Genomic DNA, 23,338 nt, shown 5'->3' on the forward strand with positions numbered 1-23,338 from the left:
TCACAATCAAAGTTTATTTTCTTGGTGCCATCTTGTGGATAAAACAAAAATTACTGTGAAAAGCCAGTAAGTAATTCAATGGAATTCTTGTCATGCTTCCAGATCTGTTGTGTTTGCAGTGAGTCCCCTTTACTGCTATCCCTTGTTTATAGGAAGTACAGCATGAAGTGTATTACCATGATCTTATTGCTTCAGATGCGTCTGATGGAAGAAAACCTGAGGGACCACCAGAGAGCTCAGGATGAGGCAATAACAAAAACTCAGTTACTGGAACAGACTGTGAAAAGCTTGGAGTATGAACTGGAAGCCAAAAACCACTTAAAAGATGATCGGGCAAGACAAATCAAACTAATGGAGGTAAAAGACATTCTTAAGGGTTTGTTTCTTCTTTGAAGAGATGAAAATAATTTTGGTATTTCACATGGATTCTGCTTGGAAGGAATCAAAAAAGCTTCATGTTGTTGAAAATCCATGTAGTACTACTACAGGAATTATTCTGATATATTCTAAAGGTGATTTGTTAGCATATCTATTTGTAACATGATGTGTTCTAAATTACAGTTTTCTCTCATCATTTTAGTTAACTTCTTTTTAATGAATTTTATCTAGAGCTTATCATGCAAATTTGCATTATTTTCATTTCTAGGCCCATCAGAACTTCAAAAGTATTTAGAAATGTAAGTTCTGTTTAGCCTTTGATACCAGTTCATTTCAGGAGTCTGAATAACATTGTGACTCTAACTAACTTGTTGCAGGGCTTCATAACTGTTCAGTTCAACTAGGCTGTCATTTGACTTTCATAAATAAACATCTCTATGTCGTACTCAGATGAAAAGAAATTTGTCTTCCAAACGTATAATGTAATGCAGACATTCAAAAACAGTCTCTAGAAACATTATAGAATGTCTGTTATTTTCTTGAAATAGTTGGCAGTGATTAAAACAAGGAAACAAAATGTTTATTTTACTTCCATCAAATAAATTCACTCTAAAGGCTTATCTACCTGCCTTCTCTTTTGCTGGGTGTTTTAAGAGGCATTACAATTTTCAAGCTTAGTCTTTCAGACACCTTGAGTCCTTGAAGTTTAAGGAAGAATGCCCTGGTAGCAATCTGAAGAGGATTGAAAGTAGTATGTTGAGGTTGCTTTTCTTTGTTCCACTTAGGACAAGTTATCTCACCTGGAACTTGAGCTTGATGAAGAAAAGAATAACTCGGATTTGTTGTCTGAGAGGATCAGCAGGTGCAGAGAGCAGGTACTTGAACAAGTTTTCCAGCTTTTGCTTAATGATTCCATGAAAAAGTTTTATTAGGATCACAATCCATATTGATCAACTAAATAGTTATTAGCAATAGGATTTATATGCTATACTTAGGCAGAGCATGTAAATCCAAAAAACCCAAGGTTCACCAACATGCTTAAATATGCTCCCTCCACATCACCACAGACCAATTTTTTCCTGTTGTTCTAACTGGAAAACAGACACAGGATATAGACTGAAGACCAGTAAGCCTGTTGTGAAGAGTCTCTTATATTGAAAGATCACAATTTTAATCTTACTGAAAAGTAATAGACTCATAATAGACAGCATAATAGACTCTTAATTTCAAAGAATGAGGAGGAGGAGCTTTAGGAAATCGTGGCTTTAATTAAGGAAGTCAGCTGAACCAAGGGTGCTAGCCAGTTTCAACAAAGAGGAAGCTTTATTTTCATTACAAGTGTAAAAACTGATTAAGATACATCAAAGACAAGACAATTGGAAAGCATTTTCCACATAAAAACATCAGTCTTTTGTTCCAAAAGTGTAATATAAGTTGATAGCCCAGAAAGAGGGGAAGAAGGATTTATTAATGAGGTTGTGTCTCATGCGGCAGAAAATGTAAAGATAAAATGATACTTGCCGAGCTAAGTGAGACCTATCACAGTAACTCAAACAAGTAACAAAAAGGTTTTTGACTATATAAGTAGAGGAAAGAAGTTGTGGAGACTGTATAATGAGGCCTCAGTCAAGATAAAAAGTAATCCAGGTATGCCCTCTCAAATAAAGGAATACTTTACCTCTGTCTTCAATAAGGCTAGTGAAGGTGCAGGTGGGGGGAAGTGGAGTGAATGTATTGGAAATGAGACCATTGAGTTGGAAATGACCAAGTCTTAAGAGAATTAGGAGTTCATTGGTTTGAAGACAGAGGCCTTTATAATATTATTCAAGTTTTCTGAAAGAACTGACGTAAGAAATTACAGGTCCTGTAACAAAGATTTATAATAAATCAGTAAAGTACAGTATAGGGCCTGATTACTGCAAAAGCAGCCAGACATCCATGGCTGAGTAGTCAGGTCATGCAAGTGTTGTATTAGTTCATGGAAAGAAATACAGTGATGTGGCTGTCTTGGAATATCATGGCTTAGATAATGTTCTTTGCCTTCTTTTTGCTTTCTGAAAGATGTGAAACTGATGCATAATTCATTACAGCACATCTGCTACTGTACGCCGCATGAAGTACTACAGCTCATAGTAATTTCCTAGAAGTTCAGGGGACAATTAGCATTGAGGTACCCACAATAATCTGTTCTGTTCTCATTTCTCTTTCTTCAGAAAAAAAAAACCCACCTGCTGACATTCTTTTGAATAGCTGTAGCTTCAGAGGGAGAACAGAAAGTAAAATCTTAGTTTCTGTGTCTTTTCAATGAAATTGTGTATTCCACTGAGACAGCTGGAGAGTTTAGAGTGAGGTAGAGCTCAGCTTTCTCTCACGCATCCTTGAAGCACCAAGGCACCATTACTACTTTGTTTGAACTCAGGTTACGGAGATTCTATTTGATTGTAATAAAGACTTTCTGCTGTTGTTCACTGATATTGTACAGACTCCGAGTCAGTGGGTGAAATAGAATGTAAGGGACTCATAATAATGTGGGGTCATGCTATTGTTAAATCAGGAAGCCTTTAATACTGGAGTCTGTGCCTGTATTGTAAACCCGGGATAAAAGTACTATAGTCATAGCTGCACTAGCGGGTACTATAGTAAGTTAATTTGCTAACTGAATGGAAACCTGAAATACCATTTGGTGACTAAAATGTTACATAATGGGTAAAAGACGTGTTTATTTTGAGGTCTGGAATTTCTCATTTCACACATGAGTTATAAAGGTTGCTTTGTTTTGATTTTATGCCAGAATGACTAAGTAGTCAAATTACTAAAGAGTATTTCAGGGTCTGCTAAGCATTTATAATGACAAGTGAAATAATGGATTTGTTTTGGTAATATCTGTATTCTTCTACATTTTTAAAACTATTACTATAAATATGTTATTTTAACATACTGATAATGAATTATAATACTGAAATTTCCAGTAAAAACAAATTTAAACAACTGGTTCTATTTTACATAAAGCTGAATGTTTGAATAAACATTGGCAAGACTAATAGTTCACATTTCACTTGCCATGAAATGTTATTCTTTTTTAATTTAAACACGCTTTTGAATCTGAATGGCTGCATGACACAGTGTTCTCTTCTCCTCTTGCCTTGTTCTCAAGAAGTACCACAGCAGAGTGGGAGCAGAAAAAAATTTTGGGGAAAAGTGGGTCATATCCTATTAGTTTTTAAATTATAAGGTTTTACTAACTCCAGAAAGACCAAAATGCTCAAACCACACCCACACCCACACACGGAAAGCTAGAGCATTCAGCTGCTCTTGGAGTCTAAAGTGAGCAGGGACAGGACATCTTTTAATACGTGATATGTTTTTTTCCTATGAACAAGTGAAATGAAGTATCTCTTGCCATATTGACTTTGTAAACATAATTGAAAAATCCTTAAGATACCCTCATCAATTCTTGTGTTCTGTGAAAATGTGAGCAGGAGTCTATTGACTTCAGAGTCGTTTCCAATAAGTGTGAAAAATGGACTTACTAGTTTTCATTATAATTTTAGAATAAATAGAGAAGGATAAAATTGCACTGTCTGCATCATTTGCTTCCTTTTGGTAAATGTTCCCAGTGGAGATCTGTATACCTGCTCTCTAGCTGTCACTGGCTGTGGAAAGCAAAGAAATAAAAATCTGGATATGAAAGTTGCTTTTCAATTTTGAAGTACCAGAGGGATTTGTTTAGCTTTAGTTTTCTTCTTTATTAATCAATGGGTTTTTTGGTCACTTGGAAATTGTCTAAGGCACGCACACACACACCCCCCTTAGGAATTAACAAGAAACATAGGCTGCAAACCTGTAAGATGGTAAACAATACTGATGGCATCTAAGTTATTAGAAATCAAATTGCTTTCACTAGTATTGAACACAACAGCTGCTTTTAATCATAAAGCTGGCACAAAATGATAAAGCTTTGTAAAATCTGATACAGTTGCTTTTCTCAATTCTTTGTTGCTAGCATTCTTCAAATCCAGCTGTGGTAAGTGTTGCCTTAAGCTGCAGAAATAGTTTATTCTTTTAACACAATTATAATATATTAGATGTAGGAAAGGTAGAACATGGAACATGAAGTTCCATGTGGTACACACAGAGAGTGTGGAGCATGAAACTGCTACATCTTACTGCTGTGAAAGAAGTGGAACTTTGAGCACATTTTGGCAGGCAACTGCTTTTCTCCTTTGTGCATGTTAATTATGTGTTTACTGTTGAAAATCACAAGATGATAAAACAGTTTATATCTCCTCCAGCAAGAAGTGTATCTGCTGCCCTTTTCTTTTTACAAGCTCTTGTATATATTTGCATATAGCTTTCTGATCCTAATCAGATACAGCACTTTTGCTCTCTCCTACTACTTTTCTGTGAGGTTGCTTTTATCAAGAGGTGTCCAACAACAGTAGCAGTCATCTTGGAAATATAATTAATCCTAATTAATTATATTAGTCCTCTAAATAATTCCTTAATTTGAGTCTTGGGAAGGCTGCAAAAATTTGTTACAGCCTCTGAGCACAGTAAGAGCACAGTGGAACCTCAGAGTGGTCCATTAAGCAAGTTTTTACATAAAACAAAACCCCATTCTTCAGTTAACAGCTACATTTTTAATTAGTCATTCATTTTACCACAAATTTAGCTTTATTTTTTCCTGTGTCTGTCTTGGTAAAGCAATTACAGCAGAATAAATTCTATGTAATCCCTCACATTATAACTTTTTTCATATATTTCATTACTAAATACAGCTATTGTACACGTGATTCTAATTTGTGTCTATAAAATAATACTTTACTATATAATATTTTACTATATAACGTATAAAACATTGTTATTATTGGGCTTCCATGTGACAGTGAGAGCTTTTAAGAAGTTACCCAGCTGTTGAGAACACAGTCACGTGCTACCATTGGTATTTTAGTAGCTGTTATGACCTTAGTTTTCAGGAATGCCTTCTACTCTCCTGAAACCATACTGTGACATAACATATGCAACTGCATGCATTGCTGCCATTATTTGTATTCATATATCAATTTCCAAGCTCCAGAAACAGTGCAAATTACTTCCTTTAAACATGATTAACTAAAAATGTATCTTTTAATATTATGATGTGGTTAAAAAATAAGGCCAGGGGTAAATTTTCATCTGCTGTACTTGTTTAACCTTCACATTCTTAGCATTGCTTTTGGATTTTTTTATGCAAGAATTCCCAATGATTTTTGAAAGACCTTTACTGGGATAAATCTGTAACTGAGAGTTGCTTAACTGGGATGGTGTGTTTATGCAAGTTCATTTGTAACTGATGTAAAGCTGGGAGGAATGCTGTGGCCACTGAAATCTTTATCCGTCTTTTTTTTGCAGGTATAGTAATTGATATAGATATTCACTGTGTTCCCCAGATGATATCTATCATAGTAAGCCCTGTGCAGTGTAAACCACAAATGCTGTGGTAACATTTGCTGTGCCTGTAAAGGCATTGTTAAAGATTTGCAGGGAGTCTCAGCAAGATTGGAAGCAAGAAAAGTATTTCAGTAGACTTAAAAACTTTGTCCTTTAGCACCAAAGTTTCAGTAGCAGTTGTTAGGCAGTTCAGAGTTTCTCTTTGAGCTGAGTTTTTTTTCCAATCAAGTCCGATAGTGAGGTAAAACAAACTAATTCTGCATTCTTGTCTTGAGTTTGTATTGATCAGGTAGCCTTTTAACATCTTTATACATGGAGAATATAATCTTCCTTGTGGTTGTTGAATATGGAGTGGAAATATTAAGAGATACTGTAGAAAAAGACAAGCAAACACCACCCCCCCTCCAAATCTAGAAGTTGGTGCCCCTCCAGTACAACCAACAAATTGACTGGAGGAGGAGAGCAGTGTTTGTGTCCATCATGAAGCAGTGTCTGTTGAAAAACAGCTTTTACCACTCCTATACGTAGAGAAAACCGCAATTGTCTGTGAAATGTTTCACTGAGTTCTAGGCACTTCTTGGTACCAGTCTGTGTTTAATAAAGTGAAACTTTACTTAGACTAGTCAGCAGCTTAAAGGTAAGGTGCTGTTTCAGAGGTTCAGACTTAAGTATGAAGGAGACAACTGGAAAAGATATTTGAAGATGGATGTGATGTTCCAGAACTCATGTCTTGCCACATGATATGTCTCTCATACAACAGCTTAGAGTTCAGTTCCTTGCTACAGAATGTATATGGTGAACATCAACAATATCCAGTGTGGGTGTGAAACGCCTAGAATGAGTACTGCGAATAACATGGACTTCCTGAAGCAGAAAATTTTGTCCAGGATTGTAGCTGTAAAGCTCATCTGAAATCATGTGTATGTCTTGAGTTCTAAGAAAGAACATATTGCTTATTGCATAGATATATGTAGTTTATGTATATATATATATATATATATATATACACACATACAGTATCATATAGATAAATGTAAATTAAGACTCTTATTAAAATTTCTGTTATCTTTCTCTACTAGATTGAACAAATGAGGACAGAGCTACTTCAGGAAAGAGCTATCAAGCAAGACTTGGAGTGTGACAAAATTTCATTGGAAAGACAGGTAATTATGTCTGGTTGTAAATGCTTTGACTGCTTTGGAGGAACTGTTCTGCCAAGGCTTAACAGTACTTCAGGAATGCTGTTGAAGATACAATTTCAAGTAATTGTGATTTTAGCTGAGAGTTTTCTTCTGTAGTAGTAAACAATTCTTCTGCAGTTCAGTGGTCTTTGAAAACAAGATTACTTATCATAGCCCTTAGCTGAGATCCAGAGGAAAGCTATCTTAACAAGTCATAGTATTATTTACAAACTCAAGAACATAAACCAGATTGTAATGGGAATTTAGAGAACATGTTTGTACAACACACCTAATTTGGTGCCTTAAGTTAGGTGACATTGATCTCATCTTAATTGTTTGAGAAAAAAGAATGGCACCTATTGGTATATACTGTGTACATTCTTATACTTTAGTTCTGATTTTCCTGTCATAGTCCTTTTTTCTGTGTTTGAGACCTGAGATCATGCTTTGAATTTCTGTAATATAGACCTTTATTTTTCTGTTCCTCATGTAACTTGATTTGTTGGTTTTTTTTTTTTTCTGTCAACTCTTTCACTAGGTCCCCATTGAAAACCTAAATTACATAGCCTCAGAAAAATGAAACTGCAAATCTGAGCAAAAGTCTGCTTTTACAAATCTTTTTCAAACTATTTTTATAGCAGGAGTAGCATCGGATAGTTAAGAAAGGATGAGGGGGAAACCCCAGTAATACCTTTAATAAAGTGGCATTGGATGTAAATAATTTCTTTGTCTACTTGTTCTAGCCATACACCAGTGATTTCCAGGGGAAGGACAGAGAAGTTTACAAAAGAATTTTGTGGAGCGTAAGACAGATCTGACAGAGTATTTGAACAAAAAAATTGGCATATTAAAAAGTACTGCGAGAAGGTGCATGCACTATCTGAAGTTTAAGGGTCTATTTAATCCTAAAACTTTTAACTGAAGCTGAACAGTAAATTCTTTTCAATAAGGCACAGTAATAGAAAATTTGTTTGTAGTAAACTGTAAAATCTCAATGACTTTCCATGTTTACTAAATAATATACTGATCACTGTACACACTGGTATATGTTTTCCTGGAGACACGAATTTGGTATTAAGGTGATACTTGTCAATCTGAATAAATGTGTATTAACCAAGTGTATTCCAACTATAGAACAAGGACTTGAAGAGCCGAATCCTTCACCTGGAGAGTTCTTACCGATCCAATAAAGAGGGACTTGTTGCTCAGATGGAGGCACGGATCACAGAGCTGGAAGAACGACTTGAAAATGAGGAGAGGTAAAACCAATTATTTTAAGATCAAAACATGCATGTTTATGTTTGTTATTATGGCCTCTTGCTAATATTAGGACTCTATTGCAATTAACTTTTTATCAAATTAAAATGGTTACTGTTTCATAAAAGTATTGCAGATTTTCTTTTTGACTGCGAGCACAATAGAAGTTTGTCTTAAAATTTAAAACTGGGCACAGTGCTAACATGGTTCCATAGCTCCTTATTTTATAAATACCTAATATCAGTAACAGGATTAGAAATATTAACTGTACTGTGAGACATCCAGTTTCATGTTCATTTTTTGTTTAATCTTGGAGGAGTATATTTTTGTTCCTAAATGTTGCTGTGGTGACAGAAGAAATTCTCCTCAGTCATTGCTGGTTTTGAACAAATTTCTCAATATGTTGCATGGAATCAGTAGTTCCAAGCATCGACCTTTAGTATTATTTAATTCTTAGAACATTGCTAAGGAACTGTATTATCAGGATTGGGAGTATTTCAGTTCCTCTTTTACAAACCTGTCTTTTGTTTGTTTTGTTTTTTTCCTAGGGATAGAGCTAATTTCCAACTAAGTAACCGCAGACTTGAGAGAAAAGTGAAGGAGTTAATGTTGCAAGTAGATGATGAACATCTGTCATTGACTGATCAGAAGGACCAGGTAGAGGGAAAGACTAATATGCAAATATCTGATATTAATCCTACTCGCATAAACCGTCATGTATAAAAGATACGAGAAGAATGTAGGTAGATTCTGATTACTCTGTAGTTTATGAACTCCCATTTAGTGGTATTTGCAGCTGCCATTGCATCATGTGCTTTTGTCTAGTACTAAATTGTTACTAATTTTGGAAATTATGAGAAGAAAGCAGTTCCAGAAGCAATGCTAATTCAAGAAATAAAGCAAATAACAGACAGTAATTCATCACACCAACAAGTAATATATTCTGTTTTGCCACCATAAAATTCTGTTTAAAGAAAGAAGCTGTTTACTGTTAAATATAGGCTGTAAGTATTAAGCATACACTGATGTTCTAATAGCAATGTGCTCTACCATTTACTGTGGTCTCTGTTGCTTCCTTGCTTAAAACATGGTTTCTTTCAGCACGTGAGCCAACAGCTAATATTCTGCCTGGAGAATGAACAGCATGTTTCAAATTGCAGACATCCATTACGGGAATGATCTTAAAAGATCCTCTGGGTTTTTGAAATGTATTTTATAGTATCTGTCTGTTAAAGTTGCTTAACTTAGACACATGTACAACTCTAGTCTGTCCTAATTGATAACCAGCTCTTGCTATCACGTAATACTGTCTTACTGTACCAAAGCTCTCTTTGCTTGTTGCTGGTTTTTCTTTGTAAAAAAATCATACCACATTATTTTTCTTAAAGTCTAATGCTGACTTTCAAATATTTCTGAAGCAGAGGATTACAGTGTCACTACACTGGCAAAGTTTTGTTTTTATTCTCCCTCTCATAGATGCTGGAAGAATAAAATTCCTTTATTAAAATAGTCCTCTAATCAGATGACATGTAAATATTGCAGTTGAGTTTGCGTTTGAAAGCAATGAAACGTCAAGTTGAAGAAGCTGAAGAAGAAATAGACAGACTGGAAAATGCTAAAAAGAAACTTCAGAGAGAACTTGAAGAGCAACTAGACATAAATGAACAATTGCAAGGACAGCTTAACACTGCAAAAAAAGAGTTAAGGTAGGATGAGTTGTCAGACCTTTCGGTTCTGTATCACACCACTACTCACACGTTTGACCGCTTGCTCCTGTTTAGCCATCTGTGAACATTCCAGTGTGCAAACTTTACAGTTTCCCCTCTCTGCCACTTTAGTTAGATGTGTTGGAAAATGTCATTGCTTGATCTTGTGCATGTTTCTTTCATGTAAGATGTAGTCTGTGATAAACTACCCCTGCTGGAGCACTTTGATGTCCTTCAAAAGTGTAAATCCTGCCTGTCAATGTTTTAAGCTTTGTATAAGTGTTCTGTGTGTATGAACACAGATGTGCTGTTTTAATAGCAAATATGTGCACTTTTGTTTTAGTAGACTGAAGAAGTCACCAAGTAAAGTGTTGGCTGATTCTGATGATGAGGACGACGACGATGATGATTTCAGCACGGATGGTGATAGTCTCTGTGAAGTACCTTTAGGAAATAACTTTTCAAAAGATGATGACACAAAAATCTAAATAAGTATGGATGCAGTTCCTTGAAAGTACTGGAAGAATAACATAAATTATCAAGAAACTGGATATTCTAGAAGCCAAATGACATAAAGGGATTTAAGAGTTGGGAATATATTGTTTCCATCTGTACTGTGCCATTTGCTTATTTAGATCTCCACTGTTTATTATAGAAAACAGGATTTCATTTTAAAACGGCTATAAAACAAGATACATATATATATATATATAACTGCTATTGAAAATATGAGGATAATGTTTCACATTGGAGATGCCATTTTGCTAAAATTCTGTTCAAGTAAAAAGCCATCTAATAGTAATTCAAAATTAGTTTTTAGTTATTAAAAGCTTTTCCCTAAAATTAAAGAAACTATGGAAGATTATTTAATAATTGTAAGTAAGGGGAAATTATGTATAAAATGTAAATATTTTAAATTTGATCTTTTTATTGACTAGTACTATTTTGTAAAGTTTTGAATATTACATAAATCAGTTTGATACGTAAAATCTTTAAAGTTATATCGAATGCTATGTTTGGGTTTTCACTAAGAGGAAAACAAATGAAAATTAATACATTTCATGCATTATAGAGCAGATTCATAGTTCCTGGGCCAGGAAGTACATTTTAAAACCAGTGTAAGTTTTATTGTATGTGTTCTGTATATTAGAGGTCAAATGTTAATCCTGCCTGTTGACTTTAAAAGGACTAGCACATCTGAATGATGAGAGGCTTGCCTTCAACTTCCTTGTAAACTTCATTTGGGAAGCTTTCTGTTCTTAGTAGGGAAGGGTGAGAGTGATGTCAGTTATTACCTGGTATCTTTCATTTCCTGAAAGGAATTCAGTTCTGCCAGAGGCAGAATGTTATAGGCCTGCTGATTTGAGGACATTGGGACAGTCTTATCTTGCAAGTTTCTAAAGAGTCCCATTCGTTCCAGTAAAATTACCTATGGTCTTTGAATTAAGTACGTGCTTAAATCTGTTAATTGATATGAAAATTTTATGCTGCTGGCAAGAAATTGCACCAAGGAATCAGAAAGCATGTACCTGATTTTTCTTTCTAAGTTCTTCTTGACCGTCTTATGGTGATATATTGCAGTGTATGGTCATATGTGCATATATATATATATATATATCTCTCAATCTCAGTATTTCAGTTGACAGAAGTATCTGTATTTTGGGTTATCCATCTATTCAACAAACTTTGTGGGAAATTTAAAACAAAGAGCATTGAAGATTTTATTTAAAAAAAATTTTCTATTTTGTTGCTAAAAATATTTTTTGCCATTTATATTACACCAGACTGGTTTTACTCCTTTGCAAATCTAGAATCCTAAAGAAAGGGCATTACTACAAAATTTTGTTAATAAACCATACTTAGGTCCTGTCTGTTTATCAGTATTTGTCCTCAGTTACAGGTTAGCGAGCACTCCATCATTCATTTGATCAAGTAATCATGAAATTGTAAAAAATATTTTGAACTGAAGTTGCTGGGAGCTTCCATTATTCCCACAAAGGAATGTGCTGAGGAGAACAAATTTAACAGCTCTGAAAGTGAGGCTGACAGATGTGGTTAAGGCAAAAGTCCTGACAACGGCAGTATCCATTTTCATACAGTTACATGAAATGAAACTCCTGCCTCTGCAAGGTCAGAAATATATTCATGCATAGCAGATCACAGACTCTTTGCCATGTAATTCCCTTCAACTTGCTTTTGATCATTTGAGTTATATGGGAAATAATAGGAATGGCATAGTTGTAATACTTTGTATCTGAATCTTGTATCTTTTCCAGTAGCATACACATGGAATTTTTTGCAGTATCAGCATTACTATTTTGACATCACAGAAACAGCCTTTCATCCAAGAAGACCTGTGCTACACTGTACTGACAATCATCATAGAAACTGCTGTGATTTATTTGTTGTTTCATTTGCATGTTTATGTAGACAACTTCAAGCAACTGATTCCAGTCCCCAGTACTCTATCCTGTAATGTTCCTAGATGATTTATTTCAAACCACTGGAAAAAAAATCACTCAATACTGCATCTACCTCCAGTTACACTAAACTGTAAAAGAAAAATTCACTTAAAATAAACAGTCAGCGCTCTCAGTTCTACTTTGTGCATATAGCTTGATATGAAAATTGCATGTTTAGAACATAAGAAGAAAATAATTATCTGGGAAATGCTGATGTTGAAAACAAATTTCTGCATTTTCTTCTCTTTGGATAGCTACTCTGTAACTTGTAAAGCAGGTGGCGGGTGTAGCATCTAGAAGATTCCTCATTTGATCTTCGAAGGAGGAAGACAATATTGTTGCAGACTCCTCCTGGCAGTGGTCCTTCTTAGTAAACCTCCCCCTCCCCATCTGTGTTTTCAGAAAAAGCACTTGTCTTTAGTGCGTTCATTTAGACTTGCCAATGGCATTTCCTCTTTAGAGTTCTCAAATACTCTGACTAAGACACTAAAAAGGATATTTCAATTAATTCACCAAGCAGTTGGTAGCTCTGTTTCTCGATACATGCTAGCTATGGTGATGGTAAAATAATCTTGATTGCCACAAACAAACTTTATAATAGTTTACAGTCATCTTATTTGTTCACTTCATCTCCTGTTTGCTTTGATCAAAGCTCATCTTAAGTCAAAGTTCAATTTAGAAAAATTTTCCTGTTTTTTTTCATGTAATCTATTTTAAAATGAATTTCAGAACAAGCTCTTGACCCATAAAAGGAAGCAAGAGGGGGTTATATCTGAAGAAATGTGGTTACAAGACATTCAGTCCCTAGAAATTTGTATAAACATCAGAGTTTCTGGTGTATTACAGAGACATGGCTTGAATTCTGGGCTGTAGAGACCTTCAGTTTTCTTCCATGGTACTATAATATCTCTTAAACAAACAAACCCAAGCTAAATCATGTTTTCTATAAGCTTAATCTGACTTTTGTAGTGGATGCTTGTCTCTCAGTATAAGTAATCTATGGTGAACAGTGAACTTTTTGTCCTTTCTGAGGTTATAATGGCCTTGGTTTTCTGAGTCTGTTTTTGTAGATAGAAGACAAACTAACTTCTACAAGAGTTTTTTTATGTTTTAAATCACCAACATTTGGCAAGTGCTCCAAGATCTTTGCATGGCAGCTTCTATACAGTGCAAAATATGTAAATGTTAAACAAGTGAAGAAAATCCTCCTGTCCTCCATAGACTCCTCACTCACTAAGTAATGAAATTAAAGATACTCATCACAGTAATGCATTTTAATGCCCTTGAGTTTGGAAGGCATCCCTTTTCATAACAGCATTAAGATCTTTCAGGCATCGTATCTCTTGTTAGTGCCTGAAGAAATAAAAAGGAAAAGTTGTCATCTTCTTGCTGTCCCCTGTACCTGTTTCCCTGCACTGCACTTTATTTAAGGAATCCTGTACTATGCAAATGCTTTGATTAATCACTGTGCTTTTTACTGTTCAATCACCAGGCACGTTTTCCCCCCACAACTCTTGGTGATGAGACTATAACTTGTTGATTAATCTGTGTATTCCTCTGATTTATCCTCTTTCTTCTCAACTTAATTATTCCCTTTTCCTGATTAAATAATCTGTTCTGATTTATAAATGATTTTCTAAACTATTCCAGAAGCCATGTGTTTTCCTCATTTTTTACAGACCAGCTGTGTGCTTTGCTGAGTGAGCTACACAGTGCAATAGCTTCGGCTTTTAAGCCTTTTCTGGATCACACAGCATATTTTAGTAATTAAATGTTGAGTCTTTTAGCTTACTGGAGCTTCCTATCCTGTGAGTAGAGCTACACATTTCAGCTGCTTAATTTCTACCAACTGCAGTTATCAAGTAACATTGCAAAATGTTCAAAGACTTTGCTGAAAGAGCAACATTCATTAGAAATTGCCAGGGTTTCTAACACATTTAATTTCTTCTTTTATTGCATAAGGTTCTGACTAGGTCACATGTTTAACCCCCTGACCCTACTATGTTATACTGAGGAAAATTTTGTTGTCATCTCAGGATTTACTCATGAGTACTGGGCTATTGAGAAAAAGGTACAGAAATTAATAGAAAGGGTTTTTTCTATTTCAGGTTTTTCTTTTAACATGTAAGAAAAGAAAGACTTAAGAAGAATGGGGATGAAGTTCAACAGACAAGGTCAAGTGCAGTAGTCAGTTTGCCTCAGTAGCAGCATGACAGCCCTCTAATGGTTGGTACCAGTGAACCTTATATGAGGTCAGCAGAGACTGTTTTATGTAAGCTGGAACATTTGACTTTTCTCCACTTCTAATAACAATTTACTGCTTTATTTAGATCCTGAAGCTTCATGCCATTAGCAGAAGTACAGGCAATAAAAAAAATTTACTTAAATTCAGAGCACAGGTGGATGATGAAAGTTTAAGCTCTTCAAGTTGTCAGTAGGAAAACTGTAGGAACACTTCTATGTGAGTGCAGAGGAGGAGCTCATTACAGGTAACCTGAGTTTTGCTTTGCCTTCTGCTTCCTCAGCAGAATGGGCTTTCTGAACAATGCTTCATGTGTAAGGTTACAAAGCTGTTTTCACTAGTTTGGAGTACTCCTTTCATCTTGGTTGCATGCAGGCTGGCTAGGATGGACCCTACCAAAAGGCATAATGGGCAATAAGGAAGAAATACAGACAGCAGAAAAGATTCAACTCAGGATTCATTTCTGATTAATTTGATTTTGATCTTCCCTTCAGTCTTGAGGATCCTGGCACACATCTGACGTTGAGGGTCTTGTGCTGGCTCTGCAGTAGCCAGCAGGCTCTGTGGAGTGTCTTTTCTGCAGAACAACTGCCTTAAGCATAGATTTCCTTGCTTTATGGGGGAGTTTCAAATCTGGTTTTCTTCAAAGAAATGGTTTATTGTATAACAGGTAGAATGGCTATGAAAAGTAGAAAGAAAGAAGAATGAAGTCCAATAAAACTATGTAAAAGCTGTAAATCAGCCAACCAAAGAAAGGAAGCTTCCTGAATTAGGCTATGTGTACTTTAAATACAGCCCACTGTGCTTTGCTGTTTCAGTACATACTGTGTATGGTGTCCAGCTATTTTAGAGATTAAGATCAAATTTGTAATTTAGCTCAGAATGTCCCTCCCAGCTGTGAACTTCTTAAGCATTACTGAGTCACAATGGAAGACTATGGTCTGTGTGGATATAACAAACCAACTCAAAAATGCTCACAAACTTGGAAATCTGGTTTTTTAAATTAAACAGGTTCTATTTAGAGACCCTGCTGGGCCAGCTGCTTACAACAGAGCAGCCCTATAAAGGTGCAGGTAAGTGTCTCGGGACTACCAGTCTGTGCTGTGGCATGGTGTGCTTTCTAACACAGTACCTTGTCTGATGGTCTCTCTTGCCCTTCCCAGTAGTGGTTCTTCCTTCATAAGTGACAAGTGCAGACTCTGTTGGAAGACCCAATGTGTGGCTCAGATGCATCAGGCCAGAGAGGAAGTGGAGAGACCTGACCACCAGATGTCTGGGAAGCAGAGTTAACATTAGCTTATTCACAGCAAGTACAGGTTCCCAGGTGCTGACAGAAAGGTGTGGCTGTTTGAAAGGTGGCTGTTGGGATATTCTGCTTTTTTTGGCAAGTTTGGAGTTTTGGGGTATTTTGGTCAGAGGATAGGAAAGAAAAGAACCAGCTAAAAAAACCAACCCTCTCCTGGTTGTACTCTCCAGGTGTCTGCTGGGTCTTCTCTTTCTTGTGGGTGAAATCTGTACTATATGCCTGGAATTTTATTTTACTTCACTTTTTGCTGACCATGTGTCCGCAAGTACAGCGAGAGGCAGGCAGTGTCTGCAGTGTGCTGTGGTGACATTGCCCGTGTGGTAGCGCAGGAAATGTCATGATGCACTGTGGCCATTGAACATTGAACACCTGTCTTTCAGCTTAATTTGAGCAAAATAAGGAGCTTTTTGTACTTGTGCAATATCTGCTTACCTCATCTCTTGGTGAATGTTTGTATTCACCTGGTGGCTCTTACTGTAAAGCCTCACAATGCTTTTCCAGGGAATGCAGGTGCTTATGACTCAAAGCCAGATTAGCTAAGCCTCAGGAGGCTGTGTCTAAACTGCAGCATCCATCAGTGTCAATGTGCCATTAAATGACATGAGCAGCTGCAGCTGAAGGGCATTGCACGTGCAGAGAACTGGACACTGGGAAGCTCAGTGGGTGGTGCAGTTGGCTCAGGTCTGTTCTGTGGGGTGTCAAGCTTAGCACCAGTGCACAGGGTAACTCCTGCATTGAGTAGGTGTCCACACTGAGTAATTAAATAGTAATTAAAAACTCAGTCCACACCGAGTAATTAAATACCTCCTATGCCTGCCAAGCCTAGAGCACTAGATATCAGGTAACTGAGTTTTGATTCCACAAACTTTTGTAAAGTCTTGTCATTTTAGCTTTTCTTTTCAAGTATATAAAAAACCAACCAGGGACAGAGGAACCGTGCCTTTTACCACAGTTGTGTGTGTGTCCAGCTGCCAGCTGTCAGCCCTGGAAGGATGCTGTGAGGATGAACTGAGTGCAGAGAGTCAGATACAAGCAACACGTTTTAACTTTGATTGGTACTTTATCTCGTCAGTGCAGTTTTTCTTATCACCACTATCATTTTTACGAATTAGAAGTAATATAGAGGGAAGATGGGATGTTAGCACCCAATTAAATTTGCTGCTGCTCTGAAACTATCCTGTGCTTAGCAGAGCTTGGCAGTTCTGTCTCTTGAGAAAAATTACTGGTTTTCGCCGGAAAACGTTTGGAAATCTTAAACGTGGAAACTGCAACAGAGACCAAGATGCCTCGGAGAAGTCGCGGGGGAGCGCGGCCCGCAGGAGGCAGCAGAGGGGCGGCTCTGGCCGCTTGGGTGGGAGTGGTTTGGTGCGTCCTCCATGGATATCAATTCTCCATTGAAATGCAAGACAGAACAGACGGGTTTCCCTTCAAGAAGTGGTCTGTTCAGAAAGTAACATGATGCTCCACAAAAATCCTTTTCAGTGTAGAACCACAAAGTAGCATTCAAGTTGCCAAGGTGCACAAGGTGACTGATGTGAAGAGGATGGTGCTTCCTGTAAAAATGCTGCTGTTGTAAGTACTCAGATACTATGGCATGACTCAGTAAGAGGACAGAAAATTGAGTGGTTCTGAGTCTGAAGAAATTAATTTATGAAGGACAGAAAAAGCTCAGAGTATCTAGTCTTGACTGTTGAGTGACACTGTAACAAGGTGACAGTCTCCAGAATAGAGCAGGGATAATAAAAATTGGTACTTTTTTTATATGGCATGATTAGACACACTGGTATTGATGGTGATAAATTACCAAAAACTAGAAGTTCACAGCTGGTAAGAAACCCATTATTCATGAAAATTTGTTGGCTGGAGTTATGCCAGACAAAGATCAATCTAACCATACCATCTGTACGTGTGCTTGCGTGCCTTTCCTGCACTGCAAACATCCAGCCTAGAGATGTGGAAGTTTATGTCAGGTTCCCATCAGAGTCAAAACTTCTGCCAAGTATGTTTCAAGTCATTGTTTTTCTAGATGCTTCTCTCCTCTCTGTTGTCAGAAAATCACCTTTAAACTGAAATGATTCCAAATGACAATTAGATCCTGCTTATGGTTATAGCAGATTTATGCAGAAAAGGCATCCTATTAAACAGGAAGACTTGTCTGTCTGGGTAGGATGCAGAAAGTGTTCTAGTTACACTCATCTGCCTTAGCAGTTTACGCCCACGTTGGGCACTGTCCTTTGCATAAGCCAAGGAGAGGAAAACAATATTCTGTTGAGAAATCAACATTGTCTCCCTAAGGAGAGGAATAGAAGTGTTCAGCAGGAATACAATTACGGGGGGCACTTTAACATTTTTTGTCCAGTGTTAAATTCTATAGGAGTTTTTTGTCTAAGTATGTTCTCTTCTCTTGTTAATCCATCAAAATACTAAATGTGTGTATTAACAGAGAAGAACCCCAAAATTCATAGAGACTCTGTAAATCCAGTCATATGAGAACTGGGAAATGTACCAAAATGCCTCATTAAGAGCTTGCTAGCCTGTCTGCTGTCAGAATATTTTGGTGTACTTTTCATTCTAATCCTTTAGCAAAGTACACTGCATGTCATAGGACAGTGGATTACGATTTTGAAAGTGGTTTTTTTCCTCCAGATGGTTTACTAAAAACAAGCTAGAAAATGAACAACCAACAGGTGTTTTCAATGTGTCCAGTGCACGCTATTAATATATTATAGCCTTTGTTCCACAGATGTAGAAATTACCGGGAATTTGGCTATTGATTTTAGAGGGAGGAGGATTGGATCTTGTGTTACTATATTAACGATTGGGGAAATGTTTCTCTAAAAGGTAGGAATACAGAAATTTCCAGGGGCAGAGTGATGATCTAACATCCTGTTTTCACAGTGGCCAATTCCCAGGGCCCCATAGGAAGGCAAATGCTCTCCTTTCTTTCCTTCCATGTCAGTTGTGTCAGAGACTACTATCAGTCTCTCTCAGTTTGTCATTAGCCATGAGGTAAATCTGGCTGATAACTCAGGCTGATTTCATGCCAGGCAGCTCACCATTCTGCCTGACCCAAACCTGAGCTTGTAAAGCCACCCACAATCACGTGTGTATCAACCTCTTCTTTCAGTGCTTCTTCACTCCGTGACCTGCGGCAGCAATGGATCTCCAGGTTACTTATAAAAACCTTTGTGCCACTTTAATTCTATTAACCCACATTAATATCCAGAGCGTCTCCGTTTACTTCTCAGTTATTATCAGACAGATGCTAGTAAAAAATGAGAGCACAAGTAGGGCAATTGTCTTTTCATGATTTTTGGTGTCTTTCTGTTCTTCTGCACCAGGGAGAATTGGTATTTCAGACAGGTCTTTTCTAAGCATTCATTGTTATCCATACCCCTCTTGTATATTTTTTCTGCTTACATCTGAAGAACTGTCATGCATGTGACTGTGTATGTGTGAATTTAAAAAAGCTTTGTGAGTTCTTCTTAGACAAAGGTAATGCGAAAAGAATACCCCTTGCAGAAGCTGCATTTTGAAATAAATACAGCAGACCTATACTGTTTGCTTTCCATGCAAAGCTGCAACAGAGAAGAGTTTAAACACACCTCTTGATATGCCATTTCTGCATTACCCCTGCAAGGTGACAGAATTCTGCCCCAGCAAGAAATATACGAAAATGTGCCCTATTAGGCCAACTCAAGGAGGCTTAATAGAATTCCATGGGTTAGTCAGTCCAGCCACTCCGGTAGCTTTTCAGTCCTTCAGTAACTCCTCTCAAAGATTTCCTGAGGTGGGAATGGTGCTCTATTATCCTATAATAAAATTCTCAAAGAAGTAACTTGGGTAGGCCAGAAGTGCAGCAAAATGCCTAAGCATGGTAAGGTTATGAAAAAAGAATAGCAGCTAGTTGTTCAGGGAAATGGAATTTTCAAGTTAATGCTAATGACAGAAGTCTTTATCTCCTTCTGGGCTGTAGTGTCCTGAAGGATGACACATGGGAAATCTGGGGAGTGGCCATCCAGATTCACAGATACACTGTGTGACCAAATATACAAGTGGTTAGGTGTGTAAATCCATTTCCTTCCTTGGACCAACGTTAGAGGGGCAGTCCCCTAAGTAATATTTAGTCATTGTGGCTCAGCTATTATTAAGTACCTTAACTATTTAGTCCTTCCTACATTCCCTCCTAATAACTTTACTCCAGTTAGACCCAACATTATCTTCTGTATTGATTATGACTTTCTTCTATTATTATGACTTAGGCACAGAGGAAATGAGACAGTTCTTGGTGACAGGATAAGAAAATTCCACTATACTGTAGATACAGATATGCCTGCTAGAATGTTTTTGGAGCTGGAGGAACCAAAATCAGGTCCCTTGATTTCACCAGTCAGTATGACCTGATATTTTATGGCTAAAATACCTCCCCTTCCTCCTCTTCCACATTATGTTCTTTTTATATGACTTCTAAGAAACATGTCTTTCAGTATGTAGAAAGGAAGTAAGTAATAGAACAAATAGAAGATCTTTCATTTACACTAAACAACTTTTATGGGCAGCTCCCTGTCCCAGCTGTGTCTGTGAACAGGCAGTGGGCTGTGAGAGTCCATTAAGAACTGCTAAATTCCCATGTACATCGTTCTGAGATGGGAGAACATGGAGGTCTTAAACCAGATCTGAAACAAGGGACAAGCCAAATAGCTGAGAACTTCTGTAGCACCTGTGCAGATGTTCTAGACAAATGCCTGGCTTCTTTGTTGTTTTGAAAAACTTTCCATCATCCTCTGCCCTGAAGCAAGGCTCAAGTCAACCACTTGCTATTCTGGTCTTCTATCATAAAGTAGAGCTGAAGCAGAATATTGGTTTTGCCCTTCTTACTCTTCTATGGTTCCTTTCCTGTGGAGAAACAAAGATAAAATGTCTCATCTTCCCTTTTGTAAACTAAAAGAAGTCAGTCAAATACATGTAGTGATTCCCTGTCCTTAATGCTCCCACTCCCTGAAATACGTACATTCCTCTCACTTATGGAAGAACTTGTACTCCACAATTTATTTCTGCATCTAAAATTTCCTTATTTTCTGCCACAATGACAACGCTGGAACCAGAAGACATCTATCATTTGCTGTTATCTCCAGGGAGTGGAATACGATTCTAAACACAGCTACCTGACAATATAACAGTGGTGCTAATGGTGGGGCGTGCCTGTTTTCTACTCTCCTACCTACTTTAACCAGTTCCATTGCATGACCTGGCCAAGCCACACCCCTGTGTGAACAATGCTGCTGCTCCTGTGCTGCATTATTTTTATGTGACATCTATGCTGAACTGTCCTGCTTGCATGGACTGACTGAACCAAACCTACTGCTGGAGGATGAGTGACAGGCTTCCAGCATTTCACGTGCATCTTGAGCCACATTGCCGTGGGCTGTGACCCAGTTGTGAACTGAATGGGAGACCTACATGAAAAAGGAAGCAGTGAAGATGAATCAGGGGGTGGTAGTTTTTCTGCTGAATCAGAACTGTATTGATGCCATATATGCTTCAGCAACATCTGAAGTGATGCTATCTAAATCCCTAAGAATTTGTGACTGAAAAACTAGAGTGCTGTCTTTTCATTCAGATACAGACACATATGATAAATTAAACTGTCCTGTATTTGTCTCAGTGCATTTCATATTTCTCAGTTGATTTTAAATTCCAGGTTCTTTTTGTTTAGCAAAATAAAAGCCATGGCTGTAGAAGTATAAAATTACGATTTATAGACATGCTTATTGAAAAGCCCTACCAAATAAAGGTAAAAATACCATTTATTGAAAAACATGCCCTTCTAGGGTTTTGCAGCCTTCTTTAAAATCTTAGCAGTAGTAATTTTTTTCTCTATTAACTGCTTTTAACAGTCTGGCTCTACAGATCATATCTGTCAGGTGTAATTCTCATTTTTCCCACTGCTCAGGATACAAACTGTATGAAATGCAGTGACATGGATGCATAAAGGCACGTGGCAGAATCCTGTTACTATTGTCATTACCTGATTGGCTTCAATGGACTTGCTCTGTGTTCATGCCCAGATACAGCTTTTCCTGACTAACCCATTCCCTTTTGTCCTTTCTGTCTGTTCCAGGGGAAATTACTGTGCACGTGCCATTGTATTATTTCTTGAGCTATCTAGCATTTTTTTACTTTGTTGCTATATAGTTAAAAAGGACTTTGAGAACTCAACAGGAACATGGACTTTAAGTAGAAAGTAGGACAACAATTAAAAGCAGAAGGTACTAAAAGAAACATTTTCTGCAATTATAGTCTGTGACTACATTTTCAGTAAAGGTGGAAGCAAGGTCTTATTGCAGGTAACTCCAGGAATTTCATTTTTATTCAATTCAACCATAACTGAAATAATGACATAAAATACATACAGAGGGCTTTGCACAAATAAAATGTGTATTCTGCATTTCTAACTCCTTGTGTGGGAATGCCTAGTTATAGATCTCTGTGTGTGTGATTAACAGGAAGGGCTGTGAGTTTTTGTAGTAATCTTGTATTAGCCATGTACCGAGAGTGTTAAGTGAGAGCAAACAGTTGTATCAACAGGTCTGAGAAGTGATATGATGCTTGTAGCTAAACCGAGCTGGACATTCAGGTAGCCTTATGTGTTATGTCAATTCAGAAGGGTAACAGTAGCTGCAAATGCACCAAAGATGCATTTGCCAGTGAAAGACAAAATACTATTCAAGAGAAAAACTGCACAACATTATATATGGGTTTGTATACGGCATATAAGAACACCTATGGCAACTGACTTTGGGGGCTCAGTTTCTGATATGTGTCAGTCTGTTTTATGACCACTAGCAGACTAAAATTCTCACATGAGCTGTAATACCCAAAAAAGAGAGTCTGATGGTGCTGAGCTAAGTGTGTTTGTAGACTACAACAGTGAGAGCTGGCAGAAAAAAGAAACAGCTTTGAGAAAACATAGTTGATCAAGGCTCCAGTTCTTACTGTCTGGTACTGAAATATTCTACATTTTACATCTGTCCATTTGATAATCTCTGCTATAAATGGATTTCATTCCTTAGGGATGATGAAGGCAGAATAGATCTTAATCCCCCTGGAAAGTGAAGGCTATTAGAAGTTAATTATAACCCATTTTTGTAGCAATACAAATGGGACTTTATAACCTTAATGACCACAGGTGTGAGTTCTTGTACAATTTGTAACTGCAATTATTCCCAAATCTCATAGGATTAATATTCCAGTTGATCATATGTTACCAGAACTTTTCTTTTTCCTCTGGACTGTGTCAGCAGTTAGCCTGAAGATGGACAGGAGATTATAGTAAGACCAGGCTACCTGCTCCTGCTCTTCTAGGAGGGCTGACC

General features: G+C 37.2%; 1 protein-coding gene across 6 annotated transcripts in view; it reads left to right on the forward strand.

Annotated features, from left to right (window-relative positions):
- The window catches only part of CGNL1 (cingulin like 1), a 55,781-nt gene extending 43,228 nt beyond the window's left edge, over positions 1-12,553 (forward strand). For 5 of the 6 annotated variants that reach the window (XM_039557720.1, XM_039557719.1, XM_039557718.1 and 2 more), the window contains 7 exons: positions 196-357; positions 1,164-1,253; positions 6,888-6,971; positions 8,124-8,248; positions 8,795-8,903; positions 9,789-9,952; positions 10,296-12,553. In XM_039557720.1, the coding sequence (XP_039413654.1) occupies positions 196-357; positions 1,164-1,253; positions 6,888-6,971; positions 8,124-8,248; positions 8,795-8,903; positions 9,789-9,952; positions 10,296-10,440 (879 nt within the window). In that variant the 3' untranslated portion in view covers positions 10,441-12,553. The remainder of the gene's footprint in view (positions 1-195; positions 358-1,163; positions 1,254-6,887; positions 6,972-8,123; positions 8,249-8,794; positions 8,904-9,788; positions 9,953-10,295) is intronic. The other variant, XM_039557722.1, reaches the window with a different exon arrangement.
- The last annotated feature ends 10,785 nt before the right edge of the window (positions 12,554-23,338 follow it).

This window comes from Corvus cornix, chromosome 10 (assembly GCF_000738735.6).
Source record: "Corvus cornix cornix isolate S_Up_H32 chromosome 10, ASM73873v5, whole genome shotgun sequence".
Classification (NCBI taxonomy): Eukaryota; Metazoa; Chordata; class Aves; order Passeriformes; family Corvidae; genus Corvus; species Corvus cornix.